The sequence below is a fragment of the Pituophis catenifer genome, unplaced genomic scaffold, assembly GCF_029215685.1.
Source record: "Pituophis catenifer annectens isolate HBS135680 unplaced genomic scaffold, rPitCat1.0.hap2 SCAF_1, whole genome shotgun sequence".
Lineage (NCBI taxonomy): Eukaryota > Metazoa > Chordata > Lepidosauria > Squamata > Colubridae > Pituophis > Pituophis catenifer.
The window spans coordinates 100,665,552-100,687,520 of record NW_027256881.1 but is presented as its reverse complement, the minus strand read 5'-3'; the positions used below and the strand labels follow the sequence as shown (position 1 = coordinate 100,687,520).

Below are 21,969 nucleotides of genomic sequence, written 5' to 3'. Positions count from 1 at the left end.
TCAACTGAGGCTCTAAACAAAAGTATAATATCCCCCCTCCCCCAGTATTATTACAATAACAAGGTAGCAAGACAACACTGAAATACATTTTATATCTTTTTGACAGAATTTCTGGAGTTGTCCAGCCACTACTTTTTAAAAGATTTTAGAGAAAAACTCAACAGTGTTTAACTTTTTTAAGGAGATGATACGCCACAATCACTCTTAAACCTATTAACATCTTATTCTCTCTCAAGAAAGCCTTACCTGCTGTCTGAACTGAAACCTTTCTCTCATACAACTAATTATTAAAAGCCATGAAAAGCAATAGTAACATACATGCATAATCAGCTGAACCTGTCCAAGAATCTTTATATAACCAAGCTGCAATAACAGCAAAAAATATGAATTAATCCAACTTTGAAATCTCAAAGTACCAGAAGTACTGCGTTTCCCCAAAAATATACTTACTTTCCCCAGAAAGTAAGTCCTAGCTTGATTTTTACATGTGCACCTAATATAAGCCCTATCCCCAAAATAAGCCCTAATTAAGACCCCACCCACTCCAGAGTGTACGGGTAAGAATTAAGCTAGGGTGGGGAAGGTAGGGGTGGAGCTGCTCTACTACTTACTTTCAGATAGTTGCAGCCAGGCCCCGACACCTGCCTTGCCCGCCCATTTCTTCTGCAGTCAGCAAGGCTTTCCTGAAGGCCTCTCTAGCTGATAACAGAGTTCCGGATCAATCCGGAGCTCTGTTATCAGCTGCAGAGGCCTTCAGGAAAGCCTTGCTGGCTGCAGAAAAATGGGCCAAGGTGTGCAAGGCCTGACTGCAACTATCCAAAGTCGAAGAAGTTCTTGAAGGCCTCTGACTGTGAAAAGGAGGCCAGGGGCGATGCGCACAAGTGAGGAGAGTCAGTGGATGACAACCCCCCCCCCCCCGCAAAAAATAAGACCTGGTGCCTTTTTTGGTGGCAAAAAAATATAAGACAGGGTCTTATTTTGGGGAAAACATAGTAGTTTTAAGTTCTGAGTAGACATATGCAACACTGACCTTTAAATATCTTGCAAATTTATCACAACCTCCTTCATAGAATTCTAGGACCTGAGAGACAAAAGGGAGGCATGGAAGTATATACTCTAGTCCCAAAGGTGCTTTTTCAAGAGGCAACTGGACTTTCTGGCTTTTCTTTGAAGACGTTTCGCTTTTCATCCAAGAAGCTTCTTGAGCTGAATGATCTGGATGACTGAGAATCTCTATAGACATGTACGCTCTAGTATTTTACCTCATTCATTCCAAAATTATGCCATTTGTACTATAGCTATTGTTTTTACCATATTTACCAAAATTACAAAGTGACCAGTCCCCATACCACTTGATAAAGAGGCCAATAGTTTCATAGTTTCACAGTAACATAGAAAGCTAAACAGAAAGCAAAGGCCAACTAATCAATTTCCACCGGAGCTGCAGTTATTTTTTACAAAATAAATAGATTTTGATCTGATTCACCAAGGCACTTAAGTGAAAGTGCATAAGAGTACTTCTATTTCTAAATATATTATATATTATGGCTTGGCTATTAATAAATTCTTGTATATTAAACAAAAACATTCTGGGTGGTCAAATTCTCCTGCTGACCGAACTGTTTCTTCAATGAATCCAAGAATTGCAATTTTCTGTCTCCCTAAAGTCTCCAAAATCTCCTCAAACACTGAAAGACTCTAGAGGCAATCTAGAGGTGGAGATGCAAAAATTTACTTTTTTTATACAAGTCCCCAGCCAGTTTGCCTTTGGATTCCAGCAGTGCTAGTCCTAGAGTTTTTATTTTTTAAAAAAAGAAAAAATGTAACACTGAACTCAATTAATACTTATTTCCATGACCATCTGCCAAATTTTGATTTAAATAAAAAAGATCTACTGGGTCAGTAACTGAATTTGAGAAAATACAATGTATTGTTATGGTTGATGGCAGTCAGTCAGATGTTTAGGCTGGATCTGGCATTTTTATTCACACATCAAGTGCTTTCCAAGGACCCATATTATTATTATCTGTTCACAACAATGTGAAGTCACAACTGCCAGTTCTTTAGCTGTTGGCCTTCATACACACTGAGTTTTTCCCAACAATCTAGGGTATGGTAATATATTGGCGTAATATATGTGCAAATCCACACAGTATGGCCTTTTGCAATTGACAGATGGAATGTTGTCAATGCACAAATTTTCTAAGTGCCCTCCACAATTTTTTGGTATGGCACCCGGGGTGCCAAAACCACTGACAGCACCACAGCCAGTTCATAATCTTTTAACTTTTATTTTCAGATCCTGAGACTTTGTAATCTTCAGTTCTTTGTCTCCTAGCCTACACTATCCCCTAGTATTGTCACATCTATTATCCACACTTTCTTTTCAATCATAATTATATCTGATGTTTTATAATCCAAACTTTACTTTTGTTATTCAGTCCAAGTTGTCCAGTTTAGTTTGTGTCCAGTTAATAATTTCAGCAGTGTACCATATCACAGGTACCGGTATGGCTCAGATATTGATGGCCTTGATAGTGTTTCCACCATTCAATTGTGTCTTTGACCATTTTCTCACTATTGGATGTATTCCTCACTAATCACATCAAGCCTATAACTTGCAATTTCCTGATTTCAATGACTGGTCTAGAATAAACAAATGTGGCCCAATAGCCAAGCTGAACTTTTAAATAAACTTTTAAAATACTTTGCACAGTCCATTAGTTTCTGAATGGTTTAATAAAAAACTCCTTAGCAACTGTTGATAAAATAAAATTAAGAAAACTGAATACAGTTCATTCACAATAGCATAAAATAATGGGAAGAACAGAAGCTAGTCTGTCAGCTATTAGCATAAGTAATATAATATATATAGTAAAATAATATTTTAGAACAAAGTAGCATAGTTTCCATTTCCTTGTGTAATGATAACTAAGGAAACCAAAGAAGGGCTTATCTGAAGTCAGTGGAATCATGTGTTTTAAGTTCAATATACCTAGAAAAATCATGTACTATATTCTATCAATTGTTTAAGTTATCTTTTATATGAAATCTAAGTTACATTAATAAATAAAAGTCAGCAGGATACATGTTATGTACAATGTTAATAAAAGATGTTTCAGGAGAATGACATACATTAATCATTATTCCTATTTCATGGTAGTTGCAAACAAAAACAAAACTAGTGGAATATCTATGCATACATTCCCCCATCGCATTCCAGTAATTTTTCATTAACTTGTCCATTCTTCTAGATGCTGTTAATGGTAAGTGCATACCAATATGAAAAGGATATCCTCAAATTAAATTCAAATCTTGGAAAGTGAAAGGGGGGTGGAATCTTGCAGCATTTTTTGTAATTAAACTGCAACTGCATTCTTTCAAGATCCCCCCCCCTTAAATTTTCAGTGTACCCAGTAGTTTCTATATAGTTCCACATCCAAATATCAACCAGAACCATTTCTCCTAGCTTCCAAGATCAACCAAGTTCTACTAGGTGCCGCCACCTGCTGAGAGCAAATCATAAGGCAATGTCCATTCCACACAGAGAAAGTGCATCTTGTAATTATAAAAATTCTGCCCCTAATGTATAAGAAAGGGAGCATGAATATCACCTATTTTGATAATAACTAAGCAGGCAATGGTATTTCACATCTGAAAAACCTTGCCAAGAAAACTGCAAAGACTTGTCCAGGCAGTTTCCAAGAATTGATCACGGCTGAATAGAAGAAAAGTAAAACATTTGTATACCTATACCTTATTGATTAAATAAAAATGAGTCACATAAAATCCACTAAACACATCATTTAGAACAAAAAACAAGGAAATATGCTGATAAACCCAATTTATATACTACTATATATTCTTTATTTTTTTTAGAACAATTGACTTATTGGAACCTCTAAAATATTTAAGATTAACATATTTCAAATTATTAGCATTTTTTAAAAATTCCAAATATTTCCTTTTCTGAAAAAGTTAATACTTGGGTATGAATGGGAACAAGAATAGCTTTTATATCTGGTTAATGGATAATGTGCTTATTGAAATTTCTTATTCCTATTAGACATGAATATCACTAGGGTTAATCTATTTCAGTTTCATAGAAATATTGCACCATCACCAAAAAGATACACATATACTGATAATAAAAGTAACAACTTATTCAGGAAACTCTTTCTAGTCAATGTTATTGCAGAACATTGCATACTGAGTTCACATAAACCACATAGAAAAAATATCTCAATCCTGCTGCCAGTTCATTAAAGCAATAACAATTAAGACTAAACAGCTTCATGAAAATGAAAACAATAAAGCTATAAGCTGTCTAAGTACTGTACTCCATTTATACTACTGTGTTCAAAAGGTTATGATATTGCCCTATAAATTATTATATACTAAGATTCAATATTTCAGCAAATTGACGGTGTCCAAGATCAGGTTATCATATTGTTTTTATTGTGAAATGTATTACCTTTGATTTTGATTTAAGCTTTTCCTTTTCCTTTTCCTTTTAGAATGGAATTGAAAAATAACCCAACCAAAATGACAGACATGTTTTAAAAATATTTTATCTTTTTCTCTGTAGCGTGCAATATTGTCTTCCGAGTAAAATTTCAAAAGCTAGAATATGCTTTACCAGAAGTATTGCAATTCAAATAAACAATTCAAGATCTAATATTCAAAGATCATTGAGTCAAAACCAAAGTATACGTACACTACCTCAGATTCTATAAACCCAAGCATAAACACAGTAGCAAGGCTTTTTCAAATATATATTATGTGATATGTGAATACATATAAAATATTTTATTTTATTACATTATCAGGTAATTTTTTTCATTTTTTTTAAAAAAAGGAATGTTAATGTAAAAAGCAATTTTAACATTATTGAAAAGCACTCAAAACCAATGTTAAATCTTCATACCCAGTGTCTATAAAATTATGTCAAATAGCATAAAGTACAATCTGGAAGAGCTGTAATAAGTTGAAAGCAGTTAAGTCTTTTATGACACAATTACTTCAGCCACAAGTAAGATTCCAGGGGAAAAGGTTTGGATCTTACAATTTCTGTATAATAAATGTACAGGGCTGGATAAATCATTCACTGCCACGTGACAACCACCTCTCAAGATACGTTTCAGGCTTTAAAGAGAAATTAGCTTAATTCAAAAATAGTTATGATATTTCAGAGCCTATTGAAACGCAATTATGTATGCTTAAAGACAAATGGCCAGTTACTTCTATGTTTTGAGACAAGAGCTCTATTACCCTGAACCTGTTCCACACACTGCTTTACATAGCCTCATACAAATCAAGGATATGTAAGGTCCTCCATATCTTTATTGCATTCAGTGGTATTCTGGCCCATACCCAGGACATCATTCACTCACTCACTCTCTCACACACACACACACACACACACACACACACACACACACACACACACGATGTCCCTTCATATTTCCACTAATGCCTTAAGTGGAAAACACACACAGGTACACCGATTCTGCTCCAATTACCCTGAAATAAATATTCCGACCTCGTTTCATATCATTTAAAGTACATTCATCGGATTGATTATTTTTCCACGCCGTTCTGAAGTCCGCCTCGATAAAAGGGGACCGGGAAAGGAAAAGGCTCCTTATGTTTTCAAACCACCCACCCCATCCATCCATCCATCCATCCGATGGGGGAAAAGAGGTGAGAGTTAAGTTCGCACCGAGCCACCTGGGCATGCGATGAGAAACGAATCCCGGATTAACGGGGTCGGTTCAGCCACGAAATAAAGCTACATACCCAGCTTTAAATAAAGATTGCCGCGTATTGGCGGAAGACTCAAGCAGAGACGCAGCGACCAACCCCCCCCTCCCCCCCAAAAAACGTATTTCAGGTACATCTGAGGAGGAGACCCTTGACCGCAGCCTCGCCTTTTTTTTTCATCCTGGGGGGGAGCGGGGGCAACGGAGAAAAATCGCCAACCGGAAACGCCCGCATGCCCCAATCTGAGGCCGCAGGACCGAGGGGAAGGAGGAGGGGGGGGTGCAGCTTCTAAAGCTGATCTCCCCCTTCCTCCCCTCCCCGTTCTCATTAACCCAAGCACGGGAAATGGTTGGTTGGTTGGCTGGCCGGCCAGCAGCAGACAAGGTGGGAGGAGGCGTGACCCCTCTCCGCGTGGAATGACCGAGTGGGAATATCTCGCCTCGGCGAGCGGGGAAACGGCGGGCAAGTGGAAGAAGGGGGCGGCGGCGGGAGGGAGGGAGAAAGAGAAGAAGGAGCACTGCAGAGAATACAGGACCGCAGCAGGCAGCAAACTCACCGCGTTTTCTTGCTGAGGGAATCCCGGCTCCTTGACCACGTCTCGGCGTTAACCACCAGCACCACCACTCTTTCTCCCCTCCTTTTTTTTTTTTTACATCTTCCCACAGCCGCCCCCCCCCCACCCGCACCGGTCGGCTCCTTTCCCTTTCTGAGTCAGGAGGGAAGCTCGCGCCCACCGGGTCCGTTGGGCTTGGAAGTTCGATCGCGCGCCCCGCGAGGGAGCCCCCACCCTTGGCGGACGGTTGTCTGCGAAAGTCCGGGTGGGGGGGGGGGGGCTGCGCTGAGACGGAGCAGCCGGTGGAGAAGGAGGAGTGGTTGAGGTGGGTGTGGGGGGGGAAACGAAAGAAGGGAAGGAGAGAAAGCGCGGACCTTCCTCGGCACAAAGCTTCACAATAGACACAGCGCGAGAGATCGGCGCGCGCGTGTGTGTGTGTGTGAGTGTGTGTGTCGGCGCGAGTGTGCCGAAGGCGGGGCTTTCTTGGCCGGCTCCCGCACTCTCTCCCGGAACGGGGGTGGCGCGACCACTGAAGGGGAGAGGCCGGCGAAGGTGTTGTTTGCGCAGCCACCTGACCCGGCAAGCCCCTCACCGCGCGGCTTTTCGGGCTCGGGAGGAAAGGAGGCGGACGTTTGTAGCTTATTTTCTGTTGCCAATCACGCGCGCCCGCGCGCACCCCCTGCGCACACGGTCGGGTGGTACAGGCTAGCTTTATTCTCCTTAAGGGGGTTGAGAGCAAGGGGAGGCGGCGGCAGGGTTTTATTGCGGCTTTCCCTAAACCGGCTTCTCGCAGCCAATTAGAAGAAAGAGGAGGAGGAGCTCAGCTGGCGTTAGATCCAAAGGCAGTCGGACCGAGAAGACTTTGCAAGAGGAAGAACGGCGGTCCGGGGGAGCTACGTTAAGATACAAGGTCGGCCCAGGCTAAGCGTTCGTAAGGCTTACCTATGCTTGGGAGTCTTGCTCCATTTTTCCATTGGAGCAAAATGTTTGGTTAGAAAAGGAGAGCATTAAAACGCTGTAGTTTGAATGCTGCAGTCATTCTGTCATTATACAGTTGGGCTAGGAATATACAATACAGTGTCCAATTGCCGGTCAAACCGCACTGAACTCGGTAGGATTTGCATCTCAGTAATGGGTAAGATTGTACTGTGAAACTTCACAGGACTCCACTAATTGCGGAAGGAAGTCTGCAGTAATCCCCTAGCCTCGATTCACTTTCTAATATAGTCGGACAACGTGGCTTGCTGAGCATTCTGACACCGCTTTTAATAATTTAGTAGTATTGAATTTCTTTTAAGGCTACAAATAATCTCAACACTTGCCTATATTTATTGAAATAAATGGTATCGGACCGAAAACCAACTGCATTCATAAGTACTGGGATAGTTTATGTCCCACTCATTTATCCTGTAATTAATTATATATTCCATTATAATTCTGGAATCAATTGAGCCTAACAATGTTTAACATTTATGCTCTGAATTTTTACATGTCCGTTTATTTTTATCCAAAATGTGAAGCTTTTGGAACTCGTGCTTTCTGAGTGATCACAAAAATGAACCAATGAATTCCTATAGTCATTGGATGCCATTCTTTCTACCAGATTTCAAACTACACCCTAATGCAGTTATGTTAGTTAGGTCTGTTGCCAAAACGAAACCGACATTTTTAGTACGTAACTTGCAATTAACATTGCAAGAATTATTTGGTGGCATTTAGAAAGGCGAGAAGATATTGACGCCTATTTACATCGCTGCATTTTAGAACTGGGACCACGTAATAAAAAGACGCACTTTGTTTGCAAGTGAGGAATATCAATACGTTCTTGCTCTCTTATTTTGGAATAAAAGAGAAGGGGTCCATTATTGTTTTGGGATAAAAAGAGCGAGATTTAGTTCTAAAGATGCCACAAATCTTTTTTTTTCCCTTCATCCAATGTATTAGTAGCTGTGGTGCTTAGTCTCTCCTGTTACGTATATCTGGAGTAATCCCGAGAAGATTAATGCAAGGTAATGTGCATTAAAATTACGGGTTTTCACCGATAACTATCTTACAAGCAACTGTCTCACATTGCCCTACACTCCTCCCTCCGCAACAATCGAAGGTATGCTGGGATTTGTGTACTGGTTAAAAGTCCTAATGCGCTGAACCTTAAAAAGCCTGACGCTTCATGACTCCCGTCACAATTGTATTTGGACAGAAGGCTAAAAATAGGTACATTTTTTTTTTTTTGCGCTCCTAGATATGTTGAGTTCAGCCCAAACTGAGGAGAGTCCGGAGAGAAAGAGAATTGTTTTACGCATCTGCCAGGACCCTTCAGGCTTTTCCCGCGCCCCGCCCCCCTGGCCGAGGAGGGCCACTTCCGTTCGGGTAAGATGTCGGCCGCCATCGCTGCCCTCGCGTCATACGGGGGCTCGGATTCCGAGTCCGACTCGGGTTCGGATACTGAAGGAAGGCCCGTCCTTTCCGCTCAGGTCGCCGGGGCTGACGCTGTGCTTCACTTGGCGGCGCCGCCGCCCTCTGCGCAACAGGTGATGCTGCCGGTAGTGGACTCGGCCCCAGCGGTGTCGGTCAAGGTAAGAGCTGGCCGGCGACGGCCGATACCCCCACCTAAAAGATCAGAGCCGTTCGGCTACGAGCCCCGCCGACTGGAGTAGAAAAGGCCAACCTTTTCCTGACTTCGATGGGAGACTTGGCATTCCCAGCGCCTACCGGTTTCCTTCGGTTGTGGCACGGGGGAAACGACGCCGTGGGTGTTCTCGCGTGCAAGCTTCCTCCAGAAAGCGTGAGTGTAAATGTTACAGCAGCGCAACAGCGGAGAGTACGTAGGGAAGGCTTATTCATCACTTTTTTGAGACTTTGCTGGTCGTGGGAAAGGGGGTGGCGCCCAGCCTTGCACTCTCAGAAATATGTGGATGTTCAAAAACATACGGGTAGTCCTCGACTTAAAGCAGTCCACTTGGTGACCGTTCGAAGTTACAACAGCACTGAAAAAAAGTGACTTATGACCGTTTGTCACTCTTACGGCTGTTGCAGCATCCCCACGGTCACGTGGTTTACATTTGGATGCTTGACAGCTGACTCACATTTATGACGGTTGCAGCGTCCCAGGGTCATGTGATCGCCTTCCGCAACCTTCTGACAAGCAAAGCCAATGGGGGAACCAAATTCACTTAACAACCGTGCTACTAATTTAACAACTGCAGGGATTCACTTAACAAATGTGGCAGGAAAAGTCGTAAAATGGGGCAAAACTCACTTAACAAATTTCTCAGCAACATAAAATTTTGGCCTCAATTGTGGTCGTAACTTGAGGACTACCTGTAGTTTTAGCTTCAGCAATCACTGGGAAGGGAGGGAGGGTAAATTTAACTTTACAGACCAGCACTGATCTTCATGATCTGTTTCTTTCATGTTTTTGTGTCTGAGGCATAGCATTGCAAATGAACTCAAAGAGTTCTTTTGAGTTATGGAACAAGATCTGTTTCTTCTTCTGTATTCTCCAAAGCAGCATCTTCTGTCTTATCACATGATGTTATTTTGTTGACAACTAGGACTGAAGGCTATTGGAAAAAGTTACTTGTAGAGTGTCACAATAACTTACTTTGTAAAGTTCAGTTGTGAAGACATTGACAAAAGCGTGTGCATGCTAAGTATTAAACAGATCAGTAACTTTTTGTGTCAGTTGTATTACTGGCATGAAGCTCTCCACATAATCTATATATATAGCAGTAAAACACTTTGATTTTTTTTGTAACATTCAGTTGGGCAAAATGAACCATAATAGAGCAATAGTTTTTGAACCAATGTACATCAAATAGGGCTAACTTAAAGAATGCATCCAAATTCAATGACCCATGGCTCCTGTGAGATTGGAATTTGGCAAAGTTGTGGCCCTTGTTATTGTAGTCAGTTTTAGTCCCCTGATCATCATTTCTAACCCTCCATGACACTTTCCTACAAGGAAAGTCTATGGGGAAATTGGAAAGAAGTTAGAAGTCACTCCCACTGCTTTTTTGCCTAATGTTGGCTGCCCTGAGTCTCCGGAGAGGGGCGGCATATAAATTTAATATATATATATATATATTCTGTTTCTCAGTTTTGGTAAATAAATATCTCTGAAACGACCCAACATGTCACAGGTTGTCTGCTGTTTATGAATTTAAGATGGCCATCTTCTGTCCTCATATTTATCCATGCATTTTCTGTTTACCTGCTTTGCTTTGGAAGATGGGTAGAACTATTTTTACACCATAGATGTAGGTTAATTGAAGTATCAGTACCCCCTGATTCATGGTTTTTACTTCAATAATTTCCTGGGGGCCTTTTCTAGTTCAGCCATCTGCATGCTTAAATGTTTAATTTACATTCTTAATATGTAAATGTAAATATCAGTGAATATCCTATTTGCAATTGAATTTGCAGGTCTTTATCAGAATATTGTATGGACCAGTTTCAGAATTTTCTTTTTTCTTAAATTTGGAAGTGATGATTACGACTCATCTTAGATAGATTAGTTCTTGGTGAAGTTGAAATATACCAGTTAGTATCTGATGCTAATATGTATTAGTTGGCATATGTTGGCATTAGTTTGCATCATTAATAACGATGTATGCTAAACACTGAAGGTGAATTACTGAAATCTACTGTAGGACATCGTTATTTACCGGTATGTAGTAATGTTGCTTGAAAACCCGTTTGTAAAGGTTATAAATAGCCATAGATGGTTTTTGCCGTCCAGAGTTGATTCTGTTTAGGGTAACCTATAAATAAGTAAAAAACAAACAAACATGGCTTCACTAATAGATTTTTTTTAAAAAAAGTTTCTAGTAGTTCAGATGTGCTATTAGAAATTAACATATGGCTTGCATTAGTACTGTAACTTGCTCTTTTCTGAATTTGGTGTGTGTGTTGAGTCATCTTAAAATAAACTAAATTAAAAGATTGATGTAGTGATGTATGAATCCAGTGGTGTTTTTAAATTATGTATAGCTTAGTCTGCTATGTAAGGCAGCCAACTATAGCTAATTCAGTAGTACATTCAAATAAAATATTGTTTAATATGGAAGCTTATTGGAAGGCAGTACAGCAATCAGTACAGTTGTTTCTGTAAAACAAATGCGTATTTCACATTTTTATTAGCTGCAACTTTTGAGTTGCCTTCTAGGTTAGTTCCATATAAAATGCATTTTAGTAGTTGAAATTATGTTCTGATTTTCCATTTAATGTAGTTAGGTTGTACACCTACTTGACTCTGAAAAAAAGTCTTTGCTAATTGAATGAATTCAACTAAATATCATATTCTAGAAACTAATGCTCTACAATGTTAGTGTAATTATTAGAGAAATGGAAGCTGAAAATAAGTTGATTATGTCAGTCAGCAATCTAAAACATAGCTCAAAATCAGGGTGGATTTGATTTAAATCGAGTTGATTTAAATCACAATTTAAATCATGATTTAAATCAGTAGTAAAAAGGCTTGATTTAAATCAACTCGATTCAAATCATAATTTTTAAAGAGCAACTGTCATCTCTGCTACTCCTTTGACCCACTTTTGACTCACCGTTAGTCCCAGTGTTGCAGAATATACAGCCTCATGCTACATAACTAAGCTCCATTTCATGCTGAATAAACTAAATTATTTATGTATCTTAAATAGAAAACTCTTACGATAGATTTTTACCCCAAAAGTTTTTTATTAAAATAAATTCGATAAAAATAAAAAAAAATCCGATTTAAATAAAAAAAATCTGATTTTTTTTGATTTTTTTAAAAAAATCATTGATTTTTATCCACCCTGCTCAAAATCACCCATGAAATACTTTCAGAAAAGAGAGAAATGATTTTGAAATGCACTTTATAATTTCCAGATTTTAATATTATAAAACACGAGAAAGATCTTGAAGATACATGCATGCGTGGAGTCCTAAGAATATTTCTGAGCTAGAAGAGTTCTACAAAAAAGAACATTCTAAAACCAAGAATGGAAATGTCTGCAAATTATTTCTGCCAAAGGAAAGGTTACAGAGTACTAACTGAAAAGATATTCAAACTTCTGCATCTGTCATATTCACTGATTTTTAAATTTGAATCTGTAAATAACTGCACAAAAATAATATACATTCTAATTTGCAAAAAAAAATCTTGCTTTACTATATATCATGTAAAAGTGTCAGCTTTTTTTCACAATTGTGTAAATCTTTATATATGATGTACATATTCTGTATATATCATCCTTAACATGCTATATTAGTGAGACACGCTCATTATGTTCATTTGCTAATCCCAGATTAGTTGATGTTTTACGGAAAGGCGCTTACTGAATTGCTGATAAATTCTGTCCTTTATAATCCTTTTATTAAAGAATCAAAAGAGGACACTCATTTGAACTCCCAACTTTTTTCTTTTAATGCACAAGGAGTAAATTAAGGAATATAATTTTCATTACCATGAATCATCCCCTGCATAAATTGTTTTTACATACAAATGCTTTTTCTACTTTTGCTCTTTTTAAACACCAGACAAGGTTTTTATTGAAAAACAATTATATTTGTCAGGACTTTATGTCATATTTTTAACCAGACATAATTTTGAATGCTTCCTGTTTCAAATTTAATTTTAAAGAAATAATGCATTATATAATCCTTAAAGAGTAATGTTTTTTTCTCTATATTAACAGAATTCTGCACAAAAATACCTACATCCTAAGTAACCAGAAGACTTGTCTTAATGGACAGTGCTGAGTTTTATAAGCAGATGCAGCTAGTGCAGTATAGTTATTATAGAATATTAGACAAATTGGAACTCTGGTTTATTTTGAGTGGAACAAGCCTGGTTAAAACATGGTTGTCTTCAGTTTCTTTCTCTGGTTTATTCCAAGAGTAGGAAAAAGGAGTCTTTAATCCGTAGGCCACATTCAACAAATGAAGAATGGAGCCATTATGATTTAGCATGATTTACAAACCAGTTGCAAGTTTGTTTACTATAACTTGATGATGGATCTATTCTATACAATGTATCATTAAAGCTTTTTTCTCCAGCTTTCTATATAAAGATAATAAAACAGACATTTCTGAACATTATGACTATTTGGAGCAGAATTAATTATCTCTTTGCACATTTGGCACTGTAACCAGAATTAAAACATTGCATCTGATTATAATTTCCTATTATGTTCATGGTGACAGTAACATCAATTACTGATTAAATTCTTCAGGAACAACATAGTAGTCAATTCGCAAGCTGTATTCTAAGGGGTGCTTTAAAATTATTCAAGAGCTTTTATGTGGACATCAGTTTGCCACTTTCAAAACTTTGTATATGTTTCTTTCTAAGCCCTTTTTAAAAATTATTCAAATTTCAGAACCTGTTTGTCATGCAATATGCAGAAAACATCTGTTGCTCCACAGTACTACACGTGGAAGTAGTCATGCATTTCTGTGGATTATGAGAAAGAAGGTGCTGGTAGGGATAAAAATGGAAATGCAGCTTAAAGACTGTGTCTAAGGGCATCTTTAGCTTCTGCTTTTCTAGCACAGGCACATGACAAGCTGCTGGCTTTTCCAAGGTAGTTCAGGATAAAATTAAAGGAGTTGACTACTTACAAAAGTCAAAATCCCATTTGAATGAGTTAAACTCTTGTGCTAATTTAATCTCATATCCTAGCTATGATTATAATTCATTATGCTCCCCAAACCAGGGAATGCCAACCAGTGTTATGCAAGTGGATTGCACTAATACAATAGGACTTCACTTTGCTTTCTTATCTTTAGCTTTCTGCAATACTACAGAGATTTGGAGATATGCAGAGGGGGAGGATAGATATTCTATTGTTATTAGCCATCCCACCAGCAATAAGTACTCGCTCCAATAGCTGCTTTATGCTGACAATTTGTAAAGATATTTAATAAAGAAGATGATAGTTGTTGAGGGTAGGTTTTTCCATCTAATTGCAGAAGGTAACATTTCTTTTCAATGGCAGCCCCTTGGCCATAATACATTTCTGGTTCAGAGGGTGTAGGGAATTATCACTCAAGGAAAGAAGCTAAAGAATCTCCATTTATGAAAACATTTATGATGCACTTGCATCCAATGGTTTTAAACCACAAGATTGTGTAATGTTGATCCTCAAGAAAATTTTAACACCGACAAAAATAATGCAGTAGCTAAATAAGCTGCCTCAGGTGATTATGGAATTTATTTTCTCTAATGTGTTTATAGGGAAAATATTTTAATTAAACATTGATATAAAGAGATTGTTTTGTCTATAATTTTAATAATTTGAGTCAAATTACAGAACTATTTAGGTACAAGTAACAGGCATGTAGATAAATTATTTTTATTGTATCATTATCTTGAAAGTAAGTACTCAGTTTGGGGGTGGGAAGAGAAGGGTAAAGTAGGCCACTCAAACAGATCATTTTGGCCATTCTGCAGTCTAACGTTCTCAACTGACTGACAGCTGACCTTCGCTGTCTTCTTCCTCTCACTGCTGACAACACACACCTAGCTGAGGCAATTGCTGACTTTTTCCAAGGCCTCCCTATGCTGAATGAAGGCCTTGCAAGGGTCTCACACAGCATCATGGATGCTTAACAAAAGTCCAGACTTTGGTCAGATAGGACCTCATCACAGCAGGAGAAAGAAGACAACTGGGAGGCAATAGCAGAGTGCAAGGCAGCCAAAAGGACAAAGATGGGGGGACATAAAAGAGTGGGAGAAGGTGAAGTGAAGGTGAGCATAGCAGGACTAAGAAAACATGAGATGCTCCTCAAAAAACAGCACAATCCTTGCTTAATAACTGCAATGAAGGCTACCAAAATTGCTGTCTCTAAATAGTGTGGTCATGTGATGTTTCATCTAATGACTGCTTCACTTAGTGATGGAAATACTAGTCCCAGTTAGGGTTGTTAAGTGAGGATCACCTGTACCTCCACTTTTACTATTTTGATATTCATTCTTCACAATAGAGCCTCATACTACCCTACTGCTTTTTTGCTAGCATTTCCTTCTCTTAATATTTTTCTATCCATTTTTTTTAAATTTGATTTATATGCCGCCCTTCTCCGGAGACTCAGGGCGGCTTACAATGCGTTAAGCAATAGCCTTCATACTTTTGTATATTTATACAAAGTCAGCTTATTGCCCCCACAAACTGGGTCCTCATTTAACCTACCTTAGAAAGGATGGAAGGCTGAGTCAACCTTGAGCCTGGTAAGATTCGAACCTGCAGTAATTGCAGGCAGCTGTGTTAATAACAGGGTGCTTTAGACCACTGTACTACCAAGGCTCTACTGTACTACCATTTTCCCATCTTTTCACAAATTTTTCAGTGTGTGTGTGTGTGTCTTCCAATCATCCACTCAATTTTCTTGTCCACTATGAAGCCAAGTAGGGGAGGTAGAATGTTTATGAAAAATAATTCTCTAGGTGTTGTGACCCAGGCCCAAGTAGTTAGTATTAAATACAAACAGTTATAAAACCAACAGACTTTATTAGAACAGCTGAGAATTAACTCATTCTCAGCATAGTCCAAATTAAATTAAAGCAAATTCTTCAAAACACCATTCCACAGTTTATCACCTGACCTTGGGATAATTAGGCAAACTGCCAAAGGCTTCTCTTGGCAAAAGTTCAGAAGCAGAGGACACTGAGCAAGATAAGAACCAAGTTTATCAACATTGCAAAGAGGCCAAGAGCCGTTGCTGGTTTTTTAAGCCTTATGGGAGGAGCCAATCATCTCTTGGCCCTACTCCCGAGTCGTCCTCTCTGCTTTATCTGCTCTTGCCTTCTGGCAGCTCTTCTCATATGTGCACTAGGAACAGGCTCCTCCTGTTCTTCTGCCTCTCTACTGTCAGCCTCTGGAGACTCCGGAGTCCGCACATCACTCCCCGATGGCCCTGGCCCCATCTCTGCCTCAGATGCAGAGCCCTCATCAGGGCCTTCCCCAGCCTCCAGGACTGGCCCGTGTACTTCCTCAGCCTCATCGCTGTCCAACTCCACCACCAGCTCTGCAGGCTGCTGGTGGACCACAACACTAGGTAGATATTCCCCTTCTGGGAAAGGTATATAGCTTTCTTTTGTTAATTGAATACTAAATTGAATCTGAGAGATGATTTTTATCCTTACTCTGCTTCCTAAATTCATTTATGTTGAATGCAGGGTGGATAAAAATCAATGATTTTTTTAAAAAAATCAAAAAAATCAGATTTTTTTTATTTAAATCAGATTTTTTTTTATTTTTATCGAATTTATTTTAATAAAAAACTTTTGGGGTAAAAATCTATCGTAAGATAGTTTTCTATTTAAGATACATAAATAATTTAGTTTATTGGAAATGGTGCTTAGTTATGTAGCATGAGGCTGTATATTCTGCACCACTGGGACTATCGGTGAGTCAACAGTGGGTCAAAGGAGTAGCAGAGATGACAGTTGCTCTTTAAAAATTATGATTTAAATTGAGTTGATTTAAATCAAGCCTTTTTACTAGTGATTTAAATCATGATTTAAATTGTGATTTAAATCAACTCGATTTAAATCAAATCCACCTTGGTTGAATGGGATGAATTGTTTCATAATATTATATTCTGTATCCAGTTTTATTGATGTATAAATGGACTTCATTGTAGAATAACCTGGTGAGCTGAATAACCTTTATAAAATTCTTCATGAACGAATGAGTTCATAAAGCCATTCCATTCTGATATACTAAATTATCACTGGTTCAGTTATTTTTAGAATAGTAAGTCTAGATGCAGAAAACACTTAGTAAATTGTTCCTGAGATTTTGCTGTTTGTCCAAACTCTAAAGAAAGATATAGAATTTGACATTATTTGCTAGGTCAATATCTGAACAATATCAACTTTCTATATTACTGTTTTTAAAACCCCATAGGTTATGAACTTGTAGCATGGGAGGGATGCTATTAAGACCAGAAAGGAACTCTGTGGATTTCTTAGTGATGGGAGTCAATGCTTGGTTTCCTTATAGTTGTATGAACTGAAATATTATGATGTATAATGTTATTTATATATTTTATATGCCGCCTTTATTGTTTTTTATAAACAACTCAAGGCAGCAAACATACTCCTCCTATTTTCCCTACAGCAACAACCCTATGAGATCAATTGGGTAGAGAGAGAGAGTGCCTGATCCAAGGTCACCCAGCCAGCATTCATGGCCAAAGTGGGTTTAGAACTCAGATGTCCCAGTTTCTAACCTGGTTCCTTAACTACTAGACAGTATAGGTACAATAATTTGTTATTTGTGTCTGTAACTAAATCCATTTATTGCTTTATGTTACATTTTAATTATAGATTTGTTATTTTATTTTTGTCTTGTGAGCTGTCCATATGGTGTTTGAACTGAAAAAATAAACTTCTGTTAGATCTTGGTTAGTAAACTTTGGATGCAGTTGAGAAATTTTGCCCATACTCTGTAAGCTTCTGTGCATACATAAAATCTGATTCAGAATTAAAGGGCAATTTTGCTTTAAAACACATTTTTTATTAAACTCCTTAAGTTAAGAATTTGCCATAAAACATAAATTGATTGCATAATTCTGCTTTCCTTGGTACTGAATCTCTGGGTTAGCATTAGATCAATGCAGCCCTGAATAGAATTGGCCTTTTTTACTAAGGTTAAATTTTCATCACAAGAATAGGAACTGTTTGTCAAGGATTGTTAGTTTTTGGAGAAGTTAACTGATGTTTGAGATAAATAGTAAATGGTTTTGATAATAAGGTCCAAGTCTTTTTTTCCCCAAAGATATGGCATAACATACATGAATTTATTAACATATCACCTAAAATAAAATAAAAAACCCCCAGTAAAATATGAATGTTAAAAGGATCTGTATTCAGATACCAATGTCTAGGCTATTAACCACTAAAACGCAGCATTGTTTATCTGAAAAAAGTCAAATACTGGACCAATATATGCTTTCAAGCTTACAGCCAGTCAGTGTGATCTAGAATTTTGATGTGGAACCCCATGGTTGCTCTGAGGAGAGGATTCTATACCCCATTGATACAGTAAATCCTGGCAGACGCCATGTGAGGTGTGAATCCTGTTCAGAGGCATCCATTGCTGGTGAGATAGTTCAAAACCTGGCACCTTTTGCATGGGATCATCTGTATGTTTTAACTGTGGGCCAAATTAATTTAATTGGTTTTTAATATTGTTTTAATTTTTGTATTTTCTGTATTTTATCTGCTGGCTGTTCACCGCCAATTAGTGTTAAAGTTGTTAAGCAGATGTTGTGTAAGTGCTAGTGGGGGCTTCTTAGATTTGTGCTTTCCAACTGATAAATGGGGAAGGTCGGTGTGTACTAGTAGGAGTAAATTGTTCATAATTTTTCTGTATTGTCTCACTAATGCATCTTTTCTTCATAGAGCTGGCAGTGCTATGTGGCCTTAACTAATATTTCTTTGGTCTTTGATACTGGTGTTTGCTTTAATTCTTACACATTGAAGTTCCCTGCTTGGGCCTTCTGTATTGGTTTAATTGGTTTATATAGGGGACAGCCTCCTGTAGGACTTAAGAGAATTATGTTTGTCAACCACACTGTGGAGTCGCTGGTTCTCTGAGCTTGGTTTTTTGGTTGAAGATGTTTTGTTATCCAACTAGATTATATCTTCAATATTAGAAGGGAGTGATATTTGCTTTCTGTTTATATACAGTAGTTTACCCTGTCCATATTGGTGGGGGCATTGTTTTCTCCTTGGTAATTCTTTGATGAGGCAGTTTACTGCTTGATTATTTGTTTGGTTTTAATCTGGGTGTTAATCCCTGCTTATCTGGGTATTAATTGCTGGTGAGGAGATGTTCTGGTCATCCTGTTTATTTTTAGCTTTTTATTGTCTCTTTTGAAGGGATGTCTATGGAGATTCTCAATCATCCAGGTCATGGTTGTCCCAAAGGTGCCTTTTTCAAGAGGCAACTGGACTTTCTGGTTTTTCTTTGAAGACATTTCGCTTCTCATCCAAAAAGCTTCTTGGATGAGAATCAAAATGTCTTCTTTTGAATGGAGTTAAATATTGTTTCACTGTGTACCTGTTGATGGGAGCCCTAAGGTTCCAAAAACACCCAAGCATTTTTGGATTTAATTTGGTCTCAGATGCTCATGGTTTTTCAATCAAAACTATAGTTAAGTTAGTTATAAATTATGATATAGTTATGGTATGGCTCAGTTAATTATGGTAAGTTCAGAGAGCAGCTCTAAAGACTCCAAAATTCAACCTCAAGCGAATATATTTTATTGGCAGGTAGACTATGGTGAATAAACTATTATCCTAACCTAAGAAAGTCCTACTGCCCAAAGGGGGAAAAAAAGACGTTTTTCAGATGCCAGCTTTATAAGAAGTTTATATAAAAGTTGCTCTGATAGTGTCATATCCCAGAATAAAGTAAAATCTTAGGGAATTTGAAATAGAATTTTCTAATCAAGCTACCATAATATAGAAGATGTACTGTTTGAGAAGTATGTGCATTAAAACTATGTTGAATTTTCCAGGAAGATGTGGAAACAGGGGTTCATCTTGATCCAACCACCAAGGAAGTTCAGTATAATCCAAAGTATGACACCATGTTTGCACCAGAGGTAAGTAAATTAGCTTTTTAATGTGAATTGCTTTCAATTTATCATAAAATCATAGATGTAAAGGTTAGAAGAGGGTCTTTAGAGTATTTCATTATTTAAAGGCTTTGATCATTAGCGTCTTTTTGGGGGGGTGTCTAACCAAAATCCACTTCTGTGTAGTTTAAATCAATTGATCCTGTCCTGGTTTCTGAAGCTACTCTGAAGCTACTCTGAACAATTCTGCCCCATCTTCTACATGACAGTTGTTCAGATAATTAAAGCCATTGTCATGTCTCTCTCCCCCCCCCCCCCCCGCCTCCTTTTCTCTTCTCCATACTCATAACTCCAACTGTTCTTATAGGTTTTCTTAACAGTTCCTTATCACCTGTCCTTTGGGCATGCTACAGTTTGTCTGTGGCTTTTTGAAAAATGCAGTGGGCAGAATTAGACACAATATTTTAGCTGCAATCTCAGCAACCTAGTGTAGAGATGAACTATGATTTCTTAAGCTTGATACTATCAGCTAAGATTGTTCAATAAGATGTGGAAAAATACTGTTAGTTATTAAATAATGTATGTACAGTTTTGCAACATCACCTATTGTATTTAAGTATGATTGATACCTTCTTCAACCAGAAGGTAGTTGAAGGAAGAACCTATAATTTTCAAGTTGAGGCTGGAAATTAGGACTTTGTTTTATAACTGTTCAGTACGCTAAATGCTACACCAAAATGAATAATAAAAATAATTACAGTATTTAATAAAGAGCTTGAACTATGAAACTGGAAAATCTTTCTCCTAAAAATATTTTTTTTCTAACTAAAAATTCAGATTTCAGATAATTAGAATAGAAAAACATTTCATAAAAACATATAGTTGAAAGGTACCTGAGAAATCATCCAGTCCAAATCCCTGCTTGGTGTAAGATTCTTAAGCACTTTGGACAGCAATCCAGCCTCTGTTTGAAAATCTCCAGTGAAAGAGAACATGCCACATATACAGGCATCCTATTTTGTTGTGTGACAGCCTTACTATCAGGAAATTTCTCCCAATATCTGCAATTTCAGCCCATTGGTATTGGTACTACCATTTTTGGAGCAACAGAGAACAAGTGTGTTCCTCCTATGTATAGCAGACTTTTAAATATCTAAAGATTGCTGACATATCTCCCCTGAGACTGTTCTTCTGTAGATTTTATTAGTTTCTTGTTTTGTACAATACAGTTCCTTAAAACTGGAAATAATAAAGCTAAATAATGGAGTTCGTTTATATAAAATACATCTGGTCTGTTTACAATACTCTAGTTATTTCACTTTCACTTGGAAATAGTAGGCAAGATGTGGGGAAAAGAATGATCTTATTCATAGCTTTGTAATCTCATAGCCAAATGTTACTTTCACTTCTTTCTCTTGCATTTATGAAATTACACAGTAAGTGGAGTATTGGGTACTCTCTTTTTTTATCTTTATCTTTTTATCGATTAAATGCTAGATCTGTACTCTTGAAGAATGCTAATTTTATCAAAAGATGAGAAAGCAGTGTTAATTCTCAAGGAGTTTTGGCGTGATCAATTAGGAATTGCACTGAACTGATGTATTGAAGATATGTGTAATAAATGTCCATATTTAATGTGTTTTTGTGAGTTTCATAAATGCCATATTTTTGTAATAATAATATTCTGGCAAAAATAAAAAATAATATTTACTGGCAAAAAGCAGCAGTATTCCTTATATTTGCAATCCTTTTTCTTCTTAAATCCTAAAAGAAATAAAACAGGCAATTTTTTAGTTAAATTAAAAGTATGGGAAGAAAATTTGAATACAAATTTCTACATATTCTACAAATTCTGGAGAAATTAATTTTTTTTAAATTAATTAATTCTGCAGATTAATTTTTTTAAAAATCATAAAATTGAACATTCCTCAGAAAAATACCTCCTCCAGGAAAAAACAGCTACTATAAGTGTAGACAATCCTTGACTTACACAGTCGCTTAGTGATAGTCTGAAGTTATGATGGACCCCAAAAAGATACTTATGAACAGGATTCAAAATTCTGATACGGGGGATGATG

At 37.6% G+C, this 21,969-nt stretch overlaps 2 protein-coding genes across 2 annotated transcripts in view; one reads left to right on the top strand and one right to left on the bottom strand.

Moving 5' to 3' along the window:
• WASF1 (WASP family member 1) overlaps positions 1-6,393 on the bottom strand; it is a 64,052-nt gene extending 57,659 nt beyond the window's left edge. Inside the window, exon 1 of the mRNA XM_070953388.1 lies at positions 6,320-6,393. The gene's annotated coding sequence lies outside the window, so the exon portion shown is untranslated. The remainder of the gene's footprint in view (positions 1-6,319) is intronic.
• A 2,284-nt stretch (positions 6,394-8,677) lies between these two features.
• Positions 8,678-21,969, top strand: part of CDC40 (cell division cycle 40) — a 43,754-nt gene continuing 30,462 nt past the window's right edge. Inside the window, exons 1-2 of the mRNA XM_070932814.1 lie at positions 8,678-8,892; positions 19,832-19,918. Of these exons, the coding sequence (XP_070788915.1) occupies positions 8,692-8,892; positions 19,832-19,918 (288 nt within the window). The 5' untranslated portion in view covers positions 8,678-8,691. The remainder of the gene's footprint in view (positions 8,893-19,831; positions 19,919-21,969) is intronic.